The sequence below is a fragment of the Cyprinus carpio genome, chromosome B22 (genome assembly GCF_018340385.1).
Source record: "Cyprinus carpio isolate SPL01 chromosome B22, ASM1834038v1, whole genome shotgun sequence".
Taxonomy (NCBI): Eukaryota; Metazoa; Chordata; class Actinopteri; order Cypriniformes; family Cyprinidae; genus Cyprinus; species Cyprinus carpio.
The window spans coordinates 2,934,496-2,952,969 of record NC_056618.1 but is presented as its reverse complement, the minus strand read 5'-3'; the positions used below and the strand labels follow the sequence as shown (position 1 = coordinate 2,952,969).

At 40.0% G+C, this 18,474-nt stretch overlaps 1 protein-coding gene across 26 annotated transcripts in view; it reads right to left on the bottom strand.

The window, feature by feature from the left end:
* LOC109105478 (elastin-like) overlaps positions 1 to 18,474 on the bottom strand; it is a 118,659-nt gene that overhangs the window by 40,854 nt on the left and 59,331 nt on the right. For 10 of the 26 annotated variants that reach the window (XM_042749768.1, XM_042749767.1, XM_042749764.1 and 7 more), the window contains exons 10-26: positions 18,294 to 18,341; positions 17,567 to 17,629; positions 17,449 to 17,481; positions 17,240 to 17,311; positions 16,068 to 16,106; positions 15,886 to 15,969; positions 15,398 to 15,448; positions 15,176 to 15,247; positions 14,697 to 14,741; positions 13,996 to 14,064; positions 11,304 to 11,348; positions 9,900 to 9,991; positions 9,759 to 9,792; positions 9,399 to 9,488; positions 9,243 to 9,278; positions 8,863 to 8,952; positions 8,731 to 8,766 (exon numbers count right to left, since the gene is read on the bottom strand). In XM_042749768.1, coding sequence (XP_042605702.1) covers positions 8,731 to 8,766; positions 8,863 to 8,952; positions 9,243 to 9,278; positions 9,399 to 9,488; positions 9,759 to 9,792; positions 9,900 to 9,991; positions 11,304 to 11,348; positions 13,996 to 14,064; positions 14,697 to 14,741; positions 15,176 to 15,247; positions 15,398 to 15,448; positions 15,886 to 15,969; positions 16,068 to 16,106; positions 17,240 to 17,311; positions 17,449 to 17,481; positions 17,567 to 17,629; positions 18,294 to 18,341 — 999 coding nt within the window. The remainder of the gene's footprint in view (positions 1 to 8,730; positions 8,767 to 8,862; positions 8,953 to 9,242; positions 9,279 to 9,398; positions 9,489 to 9,758; positions 9,793 to 9,899; positions 9,992 to 11,303; positions 11,349 to 13,995; positions 14,065 to 14,696; positions 14,742 to 15,175; positions 15,248 to 15,397; positions 15,449 to 15,885; positions 15,970 to 16,067; positions 16,107 to 17,239; positions 17,312 to 17,448; positions 17,482 to 17,566; positions 17,630 to 18,293; positions 18,342 to 18,474) is intronic. The other 16 variants (XM_042749765.1, XM_042749778.1, XM_042749780.1 and 13 more) reach the window with 10 other exon arrangements.

Below are 18,474 nucleotides of genomic sequence, written 5' to 3'. Positions count from 1 at the left end.
ATATAAAGCCAGCACTGCCTCACAACAAGCTGAGAGGGAGAGGTTTGCAGACTAGAACTTGCTGCATGGACTTTTCGCTTGCTCCAGATAATGCTACTGTTTTGTGTTATTGACAAGTGCTTACTGTTAGTGCTATTGTGAATGTAGTTGAAGATATATATTTTTAAGATTTTTTTTTAAAGGAAACCTGTAGGGAGGTGTGTGCCTTTTTTGTATGAAATTGCTTTTCTCCTGGTTATGTGTAGTCAGGCAAGTTGTTATTTATTTTCTTTTTTGTTTCTGTATAGGTAATTTAGGATTATAACTAAGTTAGAAACTGTTTGTTTGTGTTGGCCTTTGTCCGCTCCTGAAGCCTATGTTCTCCCCTTCATCTTTTTCTTTTGATTCAATAAATATCTGTTTAAGCTTATTGGTTCTGAATGTGTGTTGCTGGGGCTGGAGACAAGAAGTTCCTGTGCTTTCTCTCTCTCTCCAAAATTTGTAACTGCTATGCCATTGCCCCAGACTAAGAAAAGGCTAGCATGTAACAAGTGGGGGCTTGTCCTTTCAAGTGAAAGTTTACTGTGGTGTAATTGTAAGTATCTGCTAATTTTTCTTGTTCTGTTTGGCTGTTTTCTTTTTGGTGAAGGAGAAGCCCTCCGTAGTAGTGAGAATTCTGGAATTTGATTTAATTTCATTTACTCTTTTCCTACCATAGAGGTTTTTGAACATTGCAGGAAGGCAGATTTGTTTTTAATTGCAGATTTATTTAATATTGAGGTTTCAAGGCAGGCTACCAAACAAGTTATTAAACATGACTTGCTGGAAAAGCTAGTTGATGAAGGGATTTTACCAGATTACTCTGCCGTCAGTGCTAAGGAACAACCTGAATTCACAGCAGAAGCTGTGGCAGGTGAGGTTCTTCCTGGGCCGACAACTGAGTCTCCGGGTGAGTCAATGTTAGCTGTCAAGCTGTCTCAAGTATAAAGCTAGTTCCTATGCCTCATTCTAGACTCGCCTCTGCTTTATGTTCCGTTGCTGCTGTTTTACACCAAGGTACTGATAATGCAGCTTCTGAGCCAGATTTAGAAGTACCTTAAACTCATACCCCATTTATAGAAGCGTAAGTAGATTCATATTTCATTGCTTTTGAACGGGTTGCTACGAAATTATGGTGGCCAAAAGATGTGTGGGCTCTTTTGTTGCAGTGCAGTCTTTCTGGTAAGGCGCAAGTGGTTTGCTCCGCCTTACCAATAGATCAGTCCCTTGACTATGATGTAGTAAAATCTGCTGTTCTGAGGCATACCATCAAAGATTTAGATTGCATATGAAAACAGCCAAACAGACATTTGTCGAGTTTGCAAGGGAGAAGAAGACCCTTTTCGAGAGATTGTGTCTCTCCAGCAAGATCATTACTCTTGATCAGCTTCAAGAGTTGTTCTTGCTGGAGGGACTTCAAAAGTTGTATTTCGGAAAATGTTGTTGTCCATTTAAATGAGCAAAAAGTTGCAATCCTTTCTGATGCTGCAGTTTTGGCCGATGAGTTTGAGTTGACGCATTGGAATGTACCCCCCCACGTCTTGTTAATGAATCCCCTTCCGTTTTCAAAGTATCTGATAGGGAAGCGAAGCATGTTTTCTCACACACTGGCAAAGGTGAGGCCCATTCAAGTGTGTGCCTTAAAAATGCTTTAAGTGATAAGCGAGCTTGCTTTTATTGTCTTGATCCCAGTCATTTAATTTCTGACTGTAAGGCATGGAAGCAAAAGAATCCTGCTTCCAAATCTAAAAGTGTTGAACTCGTACACCCCACATTTGAGGAAAGCCACACAACCGCTCCGTCCTATCAGCCTTTCCTCCTGACTAGCTCAGTGTCTCACTCAGTTGATTCTGAGAGTAAACCTGTCACCATTTTGAGAGACACTGGGTCACTTCAGTCATTTATTTTAGAGGAGTGATTGCCCCTGTCTACCAAGACTTACTGCAGTACAGACATGCTTATATGTGGAATTGGAATGCAGTGTATAAACATTCCTCTTCACAATGTCTACATGAAATCAGACCTCGTAACAGGTACTGTAAAACTTGGTGTACATTCTTAGCTACCTGTCAAGGTGTTATTCTGGGAAATTACCTCGCAGGGGGCTAAGTTTTTTTCTGACCAATTATGGTCCATAACCCTAGTGTGTGTGAGCAACCTGACCTAGCATGTCAATTTCCTGCAGTTTTTCCTGCATGCGTTGTAACTCCTGCTCAATCGTCTAAATTCAGAGACATGGTGGATCTCTCTGAATCATTTTTGGTGAATTTGTGGAAGATGACATACCAGTAGAGCCAAAAGTTCGCTCTAACAGCAAGAGTGCAGTTACATTTCCTTTAAAGGTTGGTAAGGAGCAATTGGCTGTTGCACAGAAATTAGACCCCTCATTGGTAAAATGCACCGAAGCTGCTGTTTCCTTTACTCATGTGTCTAATGCTATGGTAGCTTATTTCTGGGAAGATACGGTGCTCATGTGCAGGTGGAGGCGTGAATCTCATGAGGATTTGCAGCAATTCCTCCAAATTGCATTGCCAGCTGCCTTGTTGACTGTGTGGGTCCGGTGCCCAAATCTAAGTCAGGAACACAAATACATTCTAACAATCATGTGTACCGCCACACGTTTCCCAGAAGCAATTCCTTTACGCTCGATTAAAGCCAAAGTCATCATTAAGGAGTTGAAGTTCTGCGCTACCTTTGGTCTGCCCCATGTTGTGCAAACTGACCAAGGGTTGAATTTTACATCCAAGGCATTCACACAGACCCTTGCTGAGTTAGGGGTCAAACACCAGCTCTCCACTGCGTATCATCCTGAGTCGCAGGGCGTGCTTGACATTTCATCAAACCCTTAAATCAATGTTGCGCTCCTATTGAGTAGGCCATGGGAAGGACTGAGGGTCTTCCATACCTTATGTTTGCTCTCTGTGAAGCAGAGCAAGAGAGTCTTGGGTTTAGTCCGGCTGATCTTGTTTTCAGTCACACTGTGCGTGGCCCATTGAAGTTGCTTAGTGAAAAATTATTAGCAAAAGACTCTCCGCCTGTGACCGTTTTTTGACTACGCAGCACTGTTCGTGAGCAACTGTATAAGGCCTACAAACTGGCTAGAGAACACTTGATTACATCTCAATCAAGAATGAAGACCCTCTACAATAAGAGAAGTGTGAATCCTAATTTTCAACCTGGTGATAGTGTCCTTGTTCTCTTACGTGATCCAGGTTCTATGTTTCGATCTATATTTTCGGGTCCATATGAAGTCAAAGAAAAGCTCAGTGAAACCAATTATGTCATACGTACTCTCCTGATCAACACTGTAAGACCCGTGTATGCCACAAAAAATATGTTGAAACAGTTTATTGTGCATGGTGAGAAGCCTATTTCCTCCTCTGTTTCACCTGTTGCAGTGGCAACTGTTAGTGAAATGCCCAAAGATGAGCCAGTTGAAAAAGTTACACAAGTTGCAGCTAAAAAGCTTCAAAACTCTGCCATATTGAGTGATTTGTATAGCTTTCTTGCACACCTGACAACAGAACAGAGTGAGCAAATTATTAAATTGGTTCATGAATTTCCTTCACTCTTTTCGGATGTGCCTGGTAGAATGACCATGTTGACACATGACATTGATGTAGGTGAATCTCATCCAATCAAGTAACATCTTTATAGAGTAAACCCCAGGAAGCGTGACATAATGAGATCTGAGGCTGAGTATATGCTGCAGCATGGTCTAGCAGTGCCTAGTCAGATTCCATGGAGTTTGTCTTGTTTATTAGTGCCTAAACCTGACGGCTCCTATCGCTTCTGTACAGACTACCGTAAGGTTAACTCCTTAACAAAACCTGGCTCCTTTCCTCTGCCTTGGTTAGAAGATTGTTGTAGGCTCTGCTAGATATGTCACCAAATTAGACCTGTTAAAGGGATATTGGCAAGTGCCCCTAACTCCATGTGCATCTGAGATCTCCGTGTTTGTCACTTCTGAACATTTCCTACAATATTATGAGGTTCTAGCTTTTGGCATGAGAAATTAACCTGCCACCTTCCAGCACCTTATGCAGCAGGTCTTGATGGGTGTCCTGAATTGTGATGATTACTTAGATGATGTAATCATCTATTCAAAAATCTGGGAAGAGCACATAAAGACTTTGGAGTTAGTATTCAGTCGCCTGGCTGCTGCCTCTTTAACCTTGAATCTTGCTAAATGTAAGATCGGTAAAGCTGTGGTAACGTATCTGGGGAAACAAGTTGGCCAGGGTTTTGTTAAACCAGTTGAGGCTAAAGTTGCTGCCATACTAGAGTTTCTTACACACTGTAACAAGTGTGATTTACAACAGTTTTTAGGTATGAGTGGGTACTACCGGGGATTCTGTTGTAACTTTTCCACTATTGTGTCTCCTCTTATTGACCTTCTCAGTACTACCAAGCATTTTATGTTGAGCACTGAGTGTGATAATGCCTTTAAGGCTGCAAGTGTTGTCTGCCCCTAATTTTGATTTGACTTTTAAATTCCAAATAGGGCCAGTGCTACCGGTGCTGGAGCAGTCCTACTGCAGGAGGACTCCCGTGGAATTGACCACCCCATCTGCTTCTTCTCTAAGAAGTTACTACAGTACAACTGAGGAATTGATGTTAGCAATTTCATAGCAACCGTTCTACAGACGATGCTATTGCTTTCACCCTACACACTGCTCTCTCCCAACTGGAAAATAAAAACACCAATGTGAGAATGCTGTTTGTGGACTACAGCTCAGCATTTAACACCATAGTGCCTGCCACACTTGTTGCAAAGCTCCAGAGTCTGGGAATAAACAGATCTCTGTGCAGCTGGATCCTGGACCTCCTGACAGGCAGAAGTCAGGTGGTCAGTATGGGCAACAATCCCCACTGACCCTCAACACTGGTGCTCCTCAGGGCTGTGTCCTCAGCCCACTCCTGTACTCCCTGTACACACATGACTGTGCAGCCACACACAGCTCCAACGTCTTCGTCAAATTTGCTGACGACACAACGGTGAGGGAGGAGGAGAGCACCCTGACTAAATGGTGTCAGGAGAACCATATCTCACTCAACATTGACAAGACCAAGGAACTGGCGGTGGATTTCAGGAGACAGAGCAGAGAACACACCCATCACTATCAACAAGACACCTGTGGAGTGGGTAAACAGCTTTGTTCCTCTGCGTTAACATCAGTGAGGATCTCACATGGTCTACCCACACTGATGCAGTGCTGAAGAAGGCACATCAATGCCTCTTCTTCCTGAGACAGCTGAGGAAGTTTGGAATGAGTCCCAGCATCCTCAATCATTCGACACCTGCACAGTGGAGAGCATCCTGACAGGCTGCATCACTGCCTGGTTTGGAAACCGCACCACTGGCAACCGCAAAGCTCTGCAAAGTGTCGTGCGAACTGCCCACCACATTGTTGGAGGTGAGCTTCCCTCCCTCCAGGACATCTACACCAGGCGGTGTATAAGGAAAGCCTGGAGGATCATCAGTGACTCCAGCCACCTTTATCACAGACTGCCGTCTCTGCTGCCCTCAGGAACACTTCTCCGAAGCATCCGATCCCGCAATAGGGATAGCTTTTCCCCTCAGGCTATCAGACTGATGAACAGTCAAAACTGATACACCCTACAGCATACTCCTACAATATGGTATGCCAAACACACTGTACTTTAACTTCAACAGTTCAATACTGGACTATACATACACACTGCATTTATTACAATAATCTACCTGCTACCACTGGATACCATCCAATGTACATCCATGACATTTTGTGTATCCAGTTCATGTATAATCTGTTTCACCTTAGCATACTTTGTGTATATATGTCTACATAATGTAGAATGTGTACATACTGTGTATTATGTGTAGTACTAACTGTAAGTAAGTCTAATAGTACACTGTGTGTACTGACTATATATATGTGCACATTGCACATTATCATCTGTTGAAGTCTGGTTATATGTAAATTGTTTCTGCAATTTCTGGAGCACAATCCCAAGAATTTCACTCACCAAGGCCCATGTGCTGTGGGGATGTGACAATAAAAGTGACTTGACTTGCTTCAGTGCTTGGCTCTCCAGTGTTTGTACTGTTTTTGTTCATTTTTCCTGTTTTTTGGTTTATCAAACACGATCAGTTTCACCTACAAGCAAAAACTTAAATCTGCTAAACCTGTAGTAAAGACTGTACAGAGATGGACCAATGAAACAGAGTGGGCTTTAAAAGCCTGTTTCGACCTCACTGATTGGAGTGTTTTTGAAGCTGCTACTACCAATCTGGACAAACTCACAGAGACTGTAATATCCTATATTAGTTTTTGTGAAGATATATGCATTCCTACCAGGACTAATTTAACATTCAACAATGATAAGCCATGGTTTACAGCAAAACTCAGACATCTTCATCAGGCCAAAGAGGATGCCTACAGAAATGGGGACAGAGTCTTGTACAATCAATCCAGGAACACACTGAACATAGAGATTAGAGTGGCTAAAAGGACCTACGTTAAAAAGTTGGAAGATCAGTTCACTTCCAATGACTCAACTTCAGTGTGAAAAGGTCTGAGAGCCATCACAAACTACAAGACACCATCTCCCTGCACTGAGGCGAATCAACAACTTGCTGCCAACCTGAATGGGTTTTATTGTAGATTTGAACCCTCCCACACCCATTCTGACCATCTCCCTACACAACCGTTAAAACCTCCTGCAATCCCCCTTTCCCCACCTCCTGCTCTTCAAATCAGTGAGGATGATGTGCGCCAGGTCTTCAGGAAGAACAAAAGAAGAAAGGCACCAGGCCCAGACGGTGTTACACCAGCCTGTCTGAAAACCTTTGCTGACCAACTGGCCCCCAGCTTTTCACAGATCTTCAACAGATTTCTAGAGTTGTGTGAAGTCCCTTCCTGCTTCAAACACTCAACCATCATCCCCGTTCCAAAGAAACCCAAGATACGACTACAGACCTGTGGCTCTAACATCTGTTGTCATGAAGTCGTTGAAAAACTGGTTCTGGCTTATCTGAAGCACATTACTGGACCCTTACTGGACCCCCTGCAGTTTGCTTACCAAGCAAACAGGTCCATGGATGATGCAGTAAACATGGGACTGCACTTCATCCTGCAACATCTGGACAAAACAGGGACTTATATGAGGATCCTGTTTGTGGACTTTAGTTCGGCTTTCAACACCATCATCCTAACAGCCCTCCAGACCAAACTGACCCAGCTCTCTGTTCCTAGCTCTATCTGTCAGTGGATCACCAGCTTTCTGACAGACAGGCAACAGCTAGTGAGACTGTGGAAATTCACGTCAAACAGCTGCTCCACCAACACTGGTGCCCCTCAGGGATGTGTTCTCTCCCCACTGCTCTTCTCCCTGTACACCAACGACTGCACCTCTAAAGACCCCTCTGTCAAGCTCCTGAAGTTTGCAGATGACACTACAGCCATTGGTCTCATCCAGGACGGTGACGAGTCTGCTTACAGACAAGAGGTTGAGCAGCTGGCTGTCTGGTGCAGTCTTTACAAACTGGAGCAGAACACGCTCACAACAGGGGAGATGATAGTGGACTTCAGCTAGTGAAACAGTTCTACTCAGCCGTCATTGAGTCTGTTCTATGCACTTCAATAACTGTCTGGTTTGGTTCAGCTACAAAATCAGACATCAGAAGACTGCAGAGAATGGTTCGGACTGCTTAAAGGATTATTGGTGCTCCCCTGCCCACCCTTCAAGAACTGTATACATCCAGAGTGAGGAAAGGGTTCAGAAAATCACTCTGGATCCCTCACATCCAAGTTACCTCCTTTTTAAACTTTTTCCATCTGGCTGGCGCTTCAGAGCCGCAAATACCAGGACAGCCAAGCACAAGAAAAGTTTCTTCCCCCAGGCAATCTACCTCATGAACAGTTAAATGTTCCCCACTTATGCAATAAAAATGTGCAATATCCTTATATTTATTTGTTACCACCTCCATCCTACTACATCCCTGCATCTCACTCGATTATATTCCATTATCATCTATAGCACAACTGTTCATACAATTTATTTATTTTTAGATTTATTTTGCAGTATTTATTTTATTTTATTTTATTTATTTACTTATTTATTTTTTTGTCTGTGTGTGCTTGTTGTCTCTGTGTGGTGGAAGCTCATGTCACTAAAGCAAATTCCTTGTATCCACATGCATACTTGGCAATAAAGCTCTTTCTGATTCTGATTCTGATAACTTGCCACATGGACTTTTCTCCTGTTCCAGATAACTCCACTGTTTTCTATTATTGACAAGTGCTAACCATTGTTGCTATTGTGAATGTAGTTAAAGATGTATATTTTTAAGAATTTAAGATTTTCTTTAAAGGAAACCTGTAGGGAGGTGGGTGCCTTTTTTGTTTTAAATTGCTTTTCTCCTGGTTATGTGTAGTCTGGGAGATAGGCAAGTTCTTCTGTTATTTATTTTCATTTTTGTTTCTGTATAGGTAAGTTAGGATTATAACTAAGTTAGAAAATGCTTGTTTGTTTCGTTGGCCTTTGCTCCCTCCTGAAGCTTATGTTTTCCCCTTCATCTTTTTCTTTTGATTCAATAAATATCTGTTTAAGCTTATTGTTTCTGGATGAGTGTTGCTGGGGTTGGAGACAAAAAGTTCCTGTGCTCGCTCTCCAAAATGTGTTACTGCTATGCCATTGCCCCTAGAAAAGGCTAGCATGTAACATTACCGTATTTAGCAGCTTTTGCTTGAGCAGGAGTAAGACCTTAGAAAGAAAGAAATGGTTTTGAAACTCTATCACCATTATAATGTTTTAATATTCTTCAAGATATTTTGCACAGACTGACAGATTTTTTTTTACCTCCCATTCCAGGATAGAACCCTCCAGCTCCTGGTACAATCCCAGTGCCACCAGGACCAATCCCAACTGCACCAGGAACTACTCCTGCACCTGAAACAAGGCAGGACCATGATCTTTCAGTTTGAAATTGCCAATGCTATATCTCAGGGTTCTTCAATCCGGCTTCTGGAGGTACATGGTCCTGCAGAGTTTAGTTCCAACCCTGCCTGTACTTTCCTAGTAATCATAAAGGCATTGATTTGCTTTTTTGGGTGTTTGATTTGGGTAGAAGTTACAGTACTTGGGTTGAAACTCTGCAGGACAGTGGTCCTCCAGGAGCAGAATTGAAGAACCATGCTATATCTGAATAGGAAGGATCCTAAATATGGGTACATGATTACCATATTTAGCAGCTTTTGCTTGAGCAGGAGTAAGACCTAGAAAGAAAGAAATGGTTTTGAGACTCTATAACCATTATAATGTTTTAATATTCTTCAAGATATTTTGCACAGACAGACAGATTTTTTTTATTTTTATTATTATTCTTTTTTTTTTACCTCCCGTTCCAGGATAGACCCCTCCAGCTCCTGGCACAATCCCAGTGCCACCAGGACCAATCCCAACCGCACCAGGAACTGCACCTGTACCTGGAAAAATGCAGGACCACGATCTCTCAGTTTGAAATTTCCAATTCTATATCTCAGGGTTCTTCAATCCTGCTTCTGGAGGAACACTGTCCTGTAGAGTTTAGTTCCAACCCTGCCTGTACTTTTCTAGTAATCATAAAGGCATTGATTGGCACTTTTGGGTGTTTGATTTGGGTCGAAACTCTGCAGGACAGTGGTCCTCCAGGAGCAGAATTGAAGAACCATGCTATATCTGAATAAGAAGGATCCTAAATAAGGGTGCATGATTACCGTATTTGGCAGCTTTTGCTTGAGCAGGAGTAAGCAGAAAGAAAGAAATGATTTTGAGACTCTATGATGACCATTATAATGTTTTAATATTCTTCATAATATTTTGTACAGACAGACAGATTTAATTTATTTTTATTTTTTACCTCCCGTTCCAGGATAGACCCCTCCAGCTCCTGGCACAATCCCAGTGCCACCAGAACCAATCCCAACCCCGCCAGGAACTGCTCCTGCACCTGGAACAAAGCAGGACCATGATCTCTCAGTTTGACATTTCCAGTGCTATATCTCAGGGCAGGGGTGCCTGCAGGATTTCATCTGAGGGTATGCACAGACTTTTTTTTTTTTTTTTGGTCAAAAACAGCACTTAAATGTTCAATTCAGTATCTTGAGAATGTAACTATTACACATGATTTTAAGACTTGAGGACCAAATGATCAGTGACAGCAACACAGAGCAGAATTTCAGTTTCAATGTCAAGTTTTTTTGTCATTGCATCGGAATGCAATGAAATTTCAGAGACTACACATAGAGGTGCTACAATATGATAACCACATACACATAGACCACAATGATTTAATAAAAGTCCATGTAAAAAACAGTGAATGATGCAGGTAAGACAATAAAGTGCAATTCTAAGTACAGTAATTATTGCACAGTCCACAAGGATTAACATAAATAGTGCAAAGAATCCCTTAGTTCAGGGACTGAATGGCTCTTGGATAAAAACTATTTGAAAATCTGGCCGTGCGTGTTTTGATTGACCTGTATTGCCTTCCTGAAGGTAGGAGGGAAAACAGATGATGACCGGGGTTAGCCAAATCCTTAAAGTTTTTGCTCTGTCCACAGATCAGTGGTTTTTCAAACAGTTTGATGCCAAGGACCCACAGATATAATAATTCCCTTCAGGTCTGTTTTCACGGAGGTGCTAAAGATGAAGCTGTAATAGTAACATTGGCGAAACAGATCTGGCAAACTACCCAGTACATATTTGTGTTTGCGCTCTAGAGAGGGTAAAAGGTTTTCATTAACAACATGTTTTTCTGTGTTTAAAGTTTAATCTAGTTAATTCAGCGCTATTTGTTATGTGTTCTTAAGTATCTCGATACTGTTTGTTTTAGTGACGGAGAAACGCTTCATATGATTCATATGACTCAAAATAATGTTTAATCCATTATTAGTGGCATGCATATTTCACTTGACAGAAATACGGAACACACATCATAATTGCTGAAATATTTGCAGGGCAGACAAACAGCTCAGATCAGCCGAAGCAATCATGGTATGCACAGTGCGTACAGCCATACACCTGCAGGTGCCACTGTTTCAGGGTTCTTCAATCCTGCTTCTGGAGGAACACTGTCCTGCAGAGTTTAGTTCCAACCCTGCCTATACTTTTCTAGCAATCATAAAGGTATTGATTGATATTTTTGGGTGTTTGATTTAGGTTGAAACTACAGTACTTGGGTTGAAACTCTGCAGGACAGTGGTCCTCCAGGAGCAGAATTGAAGAACCATGCTATATCTGAATAAGAAGGATCCATTTACCGTATTTAGCAGCTTTTGCTTGAGCAGGGGAGAGCACACCAGGACCTTGACACATTGACACAAGAGATTTATCAGTGTTGGGTTATTCTAGTAAAGTGACTGTCATTTAACACTACTACTAGGGTGACCAACTGGCCATTTTTCCAGGACATGTCTTGGCCAGGAATTCTATATTGCCTAAAATATCCACGTTTTGGCTTTGTTTGCACTGCGCAGACCAATTGTTGTATGACAAAGTACTGTGTGAGCTCTAGAGAGAAGACGGATTCTTGTGCTTTTGAATCGCTCTCATGGTACTCAACACAGAGACATGAGAGATATATCTATAGAAAGCTTGACATGTCTACTTTTAAACTAAGCAAGTGCTACCAAAAACAAATATTCTGTGATAAAGTAATCCACATTAAAACAACGCGATGTCCGTCTTTCACGTCTCCCTTCATTATATCAAATGCGACCATGCCCACGTGCCGAGCGCGCTGTTATTATAAGCGTCCACGTGAAGCTCGCGTTGGGTGACCGCCCTCATCAGAGCAAACAAAGCAGCGAGACTGTACTTCACATTTTTTAATTGTTACTGTTCGCTTCGCGCTGAGAGGAATAAGACATAATTCACCTCAATAAGACCGCTGAGAGGAATAAGATTTGGATCATCTCAGAAAGAAGAACGAAGCGGCTGACCCAGAGATAAACATGAGTCTTTTTTATTATTAATCTAATTGTATTAGTTTTCATATAACTTGTACACATTTTACTAGTTAGACTTTTTCCAGACTATAACTCCTGACTAAATGTATAATCAGGTGAAACATTATGAAGTTTCATTTACATCATCTCAATGTTTCACGATGCCAGGATGTTTTTTTTATTTTTTTATGTTCTATAACATAGACAGCTCTGGTGTAAATATTTTTAATGTGTTATACCCCGTCATTGGTGTTTGCAATTGTCTGAGGTAAAAAAATAATAAAAAATCTGTAAATATCACTGACAATAAATGTGCTATGTGGTAATTGTGTTCTTTTATTCCTATAAATTACTAATAGTATCAGTGACCATCACAATAATGTTAATAATGCAGTTTATTTGCGTAAATAGCATGCTTTCTTTTTTTTTTATTTCAGATAAATAATAACCTGTTGCAAAGCGAGCCAATGCAAATAAGCAGCCCACTCAGGAACCTGGAACACAGCTAAGACCAAGCGAGGCACACACTCCCATCTCTTCAAAGTCTCTTCAAAAAAGTATGTACTTTAGAGTACATAAACAATATACATTTTGGAAATGGCAGGTATGTGACGTTCATTTATATATTTCAACATGACACATGAGCCTGCATTTATTTGATCCAAAATACAGAAAGTTGCATTTGCTAAATTTTCAGCATCATTACTCCAGTCTTACTCCAAGTGTAACAATATACACTACACTACTTAAAAGCTGGGATATATGTATGTATATAACTTTATTTAGCACACAAGTGATGATAAATACAATAATCATGTTAGAACGATGCTGTTCTTTCAATCACTTCAAAATTAATTCAAAATAAATAAATAAATAAATAAATAAATAAATAAATAATAATAATAATAATAAAAATAATAATAATAATAATAATAATAATAATAATAAATGTTTTTTTGAGTAGCAAATCAGAATATTAGAATGATTTCTGAAGGATTGTGTTACTGGAGTAATGATGCTAAAAATTCAGCTTTGAAAGTCAGCTTTGATTGTTCCTAATAAACTGTTTAACTGCACTCGCAAGTAAATCTCAAGTTATTTTGGGGAATAATTAAATATATTCTAAATAAACTACAAACATAAAAATATATACATTTATTTTGTCCTCACATTCTTTCTTGTAACTCTTCCCTCTCAGTCACACACCTGACTGAATGGCTCATTATGCAGCTCATTATGTGGGTCTTTGTCTTCTCAGGTGTGAATCACAATAATATTCATGATAGTTGACACCTACTCGCATATGCCCTTTTGAAACAAAAAGTGTCTTGGAAAATTTAAGTCAATCTATTCTTTTCTGTGAGTGAGTAAACAAGATGATTTTCACATCATTTTGAAGCAAAAATTCCAGTCTACAAGCTCCAGGTTTGACAGTCTTGTGAACAAATGTTCTGTATGTGTTTTATGACCTTATTTCAGTGACTTGTAGTTTTTTTTACTAACCACGCATAAACGTTCTTGTGTTTCTCAAAAACACAATCATGTACATACATGCTATTTACATATTATTGTAGCCCAGTTTGTACTGATTACAGTGTTATTACAATTTATAAACAAATCAAAAAATAACAAAATTAAAAAAACACAAAAACCACTCCAAGCCAAAAAATCCCCAAGACACCAAAACCCACAAAGGGATACTCCATTAATGTCATACACCGATCAGTCTGCTCAGTGCTGCTTCAAGTTGAATACTAATATGTACAAATATTTGCATCGCTTTGACTGTTCTCTGTAGATCCCACCTTCTCACACACCATGACTGGTCGACTATGTACAATGTCTGCATGTTATTGGTCAACGATCATTACCTTCATTAAATATGAAAACAAGAAACCAAAGCCAAAACCTGGATATTTTAGAAATATAGAAATCCTGGCAAGGACTTGTCTTGGGAAAATGGCACATTTGGTCAGCCTAACTACTACACACAATTGTATCTCACCCCCTGCCCCAGGAAAGAGTCCACCTGCACCTGGTACACCACCAATACCAGTAACACCAGGACCAGCACCTAGTCAAACCACAAATAAAAACACATTTACAAGCCAAAAAAGTGTGGCATCAGCTTTGCTTTCTTTGAGATTATTGGTTGACTGTGTAAAATAGGGTGACCAAACGTGCCATTTTCCCAGGACACGTCCTGGCCAGGATTTCTATATTGCCTAAAATATCCACGTTTTGGCTTTGTTTGAACTGCGCAGACCAATTGTTGTATGACAAAGTACCGTGTGAGCTCGAGAGCAGACGGCTTCTTGTGCTCTTGAATCGCTCTCACGGTACTTTGATGTCATACACCGATCGGTATGCTCAGTGCTGCTTCCATTCAAAGATTAATATGTACACGTATTTGCATCGCTTTGAACGTTCTCTGTAGATCCCACCTTCTCACGCACCACGATTGGTCGATTACAAACAATGTCTGCATGTTATTGGTCAAACGATCATTACCTTCATAAAATATGAAAACAGGAATCCAAAGACAAAACCTGGATATTTTAGGCAATATAGAAATCCTGGCCAGGACGTGTCCTGGGAAAATGGCATGTTTGGTCACCCTAGTGTAATACAGTATGGAAGCCTCAATTGCCCATCAGCCAATTATGAGCCTCATAATAAAGCAAAGTTATCAGTCAATGCACTCACCATATTTAGCTGCTTTAGCTTGAGCTGGTGTAAAAACACCCGCACCTGCTCAGAGAGAACAATTACATATTTTGCTTCAAATTTAGGAAACAGAAAACCTGTTGAATTCCACATCTCATGCCCCATGTGCATTAAACTCAAACGTATCACAAGGTGTCTTGACATGCAATATTCGAAAGATCAAAAAATACAAGTATTTTGGAATGGCATACGGGTGAGTAAATGATTTCTTTTAAAAGCACAATGGCTGATTGCAGCTCTTAAACCATTTTTTTTTTTTAGCAAAATTAGCAAAACAAAAAAACAAAAAAAGCACCACCTGCTCCAACACCACCTAAACAAGCTCCAACACCCAAGAAAATATGTAAACACTAAACTATCTGCTTGAGTAAATGGCTTGCATTTCAATATGGACCATTTGTTTAATATAAAAATGTTTATTGTGGTTTTGGAGATTGCAAAGGAAAATGTATCCTCACCTCCTGCACCAGGGTAAAGTCCACCAGCACCACCCGGAAAAGCTCCAGCCCCACCAAAACCAGCTCCAGTACCTGAAGAATAGACAAACAATGAACTGTTGATATTATCTCTTGCAAAAGAACACAATTATGCACAAATAACTGAACCACCATCTTAATTTCTTTGCCCTGTGGATAAAGCTTATGGCATGTGGCCTTTAAAATCACTTAAATTATTATTACCATATTTAGCAGCTTTGGCCTGTGCAGCAGATACCCCTAAAGTCCCAACACCTGCATACAGAGATGATAGATCAGCTACTGGTCATGCATTTGCAGTGCATGTGTGTGCGTGTGCCGTTTGCAGTCATTGAAAGTAACAGTCATTTTATTAGCTCATCTAGGGTGAATCTCACAAAGTCAAGACCATGTGTGGGTTTTATTTCACCACACAATCTGGCTAAATAAGAAACTATATTTTGCATTAACATTGGGGACATTTTTAATTGGGACATTATTTTTGTGACTATATATATATATACGATATAATATATAAAATAATATATAATTTTATATAAAAGATATATAATAATAATAATATATAATAATATATGAAATAATCCCATTACATTAATGGTTTTGAGTTAAAATGACATGTTCTTTACAGGCTTTTAGATTCACCCTCTAGTGTATTACAGTTATTCAAATATGGTGGCTTTGAAATAACACACCAGTTCCTGTTGGATAACCCGGCTTGGAGCCAGCTCCTCCTTTCCCACCAGGGAGTCCAGTACCTCCACCAAAACCACCATAACCTTTGGCATAGCAGGTGAGAATCATCACGCAAGCTATTACATTTCATAGACTAGGTATTCAGCGCATGTATGTAATGGAGGTCACCACTGCAGCCTACCGTATGGAAGTTTCCCACCAGTGTAGGGTAACCCAGCCCCTGTTGAGACAAGTCATGATGTAAGACTTTCATTTGTTACGTATGCATATAATTTTAGTTCAATTTAAATCTTTAATAAATATTCTCTTCGTTAAACAAGCATTTTGCTTGCCTCCCCCTTAATGTTATGTTCATAAACATAAAGACATACTGTACTAAAGATATACCAAAAATACTGTGTCATCAAATGTGTTGTATGCATAGCAAAGCTATCCACAAGTGGGGAAGTCGTGGCCTAGTGGTTAGAGAGTTTGACTCCTAACCCTAAGGTTGTGGGTCTCGGGCCGGCAATGTCATGACTGAAGTGCCCTTGAGCAAGGTGTGTGTGTGCACTTTGGATGGGTTAAATGCAGAGCACGAATTCTGAGTATGGGTCACCATACTTGGCTGTATGTCACGTCACTTTCAACAGTAGAGCTAGGGGAGAACTAACACCTGGTCAGTGTTTGACCAAAGAGCACACAGATTAAATATTACGAAAAACTGCAAAAAGTTAGATGATAAAGAAGAATCTAAATGATTTCCATTGATGTATGAACTCACTTTTGAAGCATTAAACCATTGAAGTTGACCACACATTTTTATCAACATTGTATCAGGTTTTTATCAAAACAAATGTGCAAGTTTGGATGTTCCACTAGAGGCTCACATATTAATACTGCAATCAATTTCTCCTAATTTCACTGGATGTATTCCTAGTCCATGATTAAGGTTGATAATGCAGCGATAAGAGAGGCGTGAAAATATATACTTCATTTCAAGCCTCAAATGGAAAAATTTATGAAAATTCTTTTATGAAAACTATGACAATGAACTTTGTCAATTAATTGAGCTCTTCAACTATTGAACCTCCATGTAGGAGAAATCACACGACGTTTCTGCGCACCGGAGAGCAATCTTCTACATAAATGGATGACTAGCAATGTGAGTCTAAGCACTGATCCAATATAGCTGGGTTTCATCTAAAGCGTTTGATGAAAGACATTCTTACTTTCTTATTTCTATCAACCTCACATTGTATTGCTTAATAGCTGTAAAACCACAAACATAATCAGTCGGCAAATGCTTCTTTTCAAGGCGTGGTAGAGCCAGGCTGAGCATGGTTTGTAAAGTCTGATAAAAAAATGTTCCACCTGGGGCTTTGGGAGATTTGAGAGGGTATCCATGAAATACTCCTTGTTGCAGTGGTCCATATCCACGCCCACCTACAGCAAAAAGATCATTTGTTTGGATGTCAGCAGACAACGTAAACTTTTTAAACAAATAGGTGTTGTTCAGTTTTGCTTCCACACTATCCAGATATCATTATTAATATTCAGTTGCTGTATGCTCATTTACTAACCACCACCTGGTACCAGACCCTGCCCTCCAGCAGCTATGGGAAAGATTCAGTCAGTCATAAAGATATGGTAGAATTTATTTCATTGCATTGGCTGATGTCATTTTCATTGAGACTTCACCTGATTTAGGTTTGAGTCCAGCTCCTGTGGCTACACCAGGAAGAACACCCCGCCCATTGAAGCCTGTAATCATTTAAATCCAAGTGATCAAGACCAAACGAAGGCCATGTGTGCAATTTTAATTTGGTGTTTTATCCAAATGACTGATTAGCAGGCCTGCTCTAAATATGTAAGCACAGAAAACTCAATAGATGTTTGCAGAAATCATTTAAGTTCTACACATACCTTTGTTCATGAGATGTCTTGGCTAATTTGATATTGGCGGAAATATATTCTATACACGTTTGCGCAATATACATGTCATGCGTTATTGCTGTCTGTTTCTATGCAGGCATTGGAGTTTTCCACGGTGTGTTTCTTCTTTTAGGTCAACTGCATTTATGGAGGAGCAACACTCTGAGGTCAATCTTGCTGAGCAAGTCAAAGAAATTAAAGTTAAGTTAAACAATACTCAGCTAGCTACCTGAATAATCCATTACACACTGTGAAGGTAACTCTATCGCCCCTTTGAGTGTGCCAAGAATTTGTAGGTTTGCCTACTTGCATACAATATGTTTCTGGCCTAAGCGTGTAGCATCCTCAGCTCTGTTGAATATATTTAGCCAAGTATAGAGCCATCTCACAGAATCCGGCATATGTTCCCCACAGTCTGCACCATAAATGTGAAAAACGTTTGCAGATTCCATGTGGTCATATTATAGTTCATAAACAGAGGGAAATAACAAACCTTGTCCAGGAACAAGTCCTCCTTGATATGGTCCAGGCACTCCCACACCTGCAAAAAAAAAAAAAAAAAAAAAAAAAAAAAAAAAAGATCTATAATCATGCTTATATAATTCAATTCAAGTTTATTTGTATAGCGCTTTTTACGATACAAATCATTACAAAGCAACTTTACAGAAAATTAA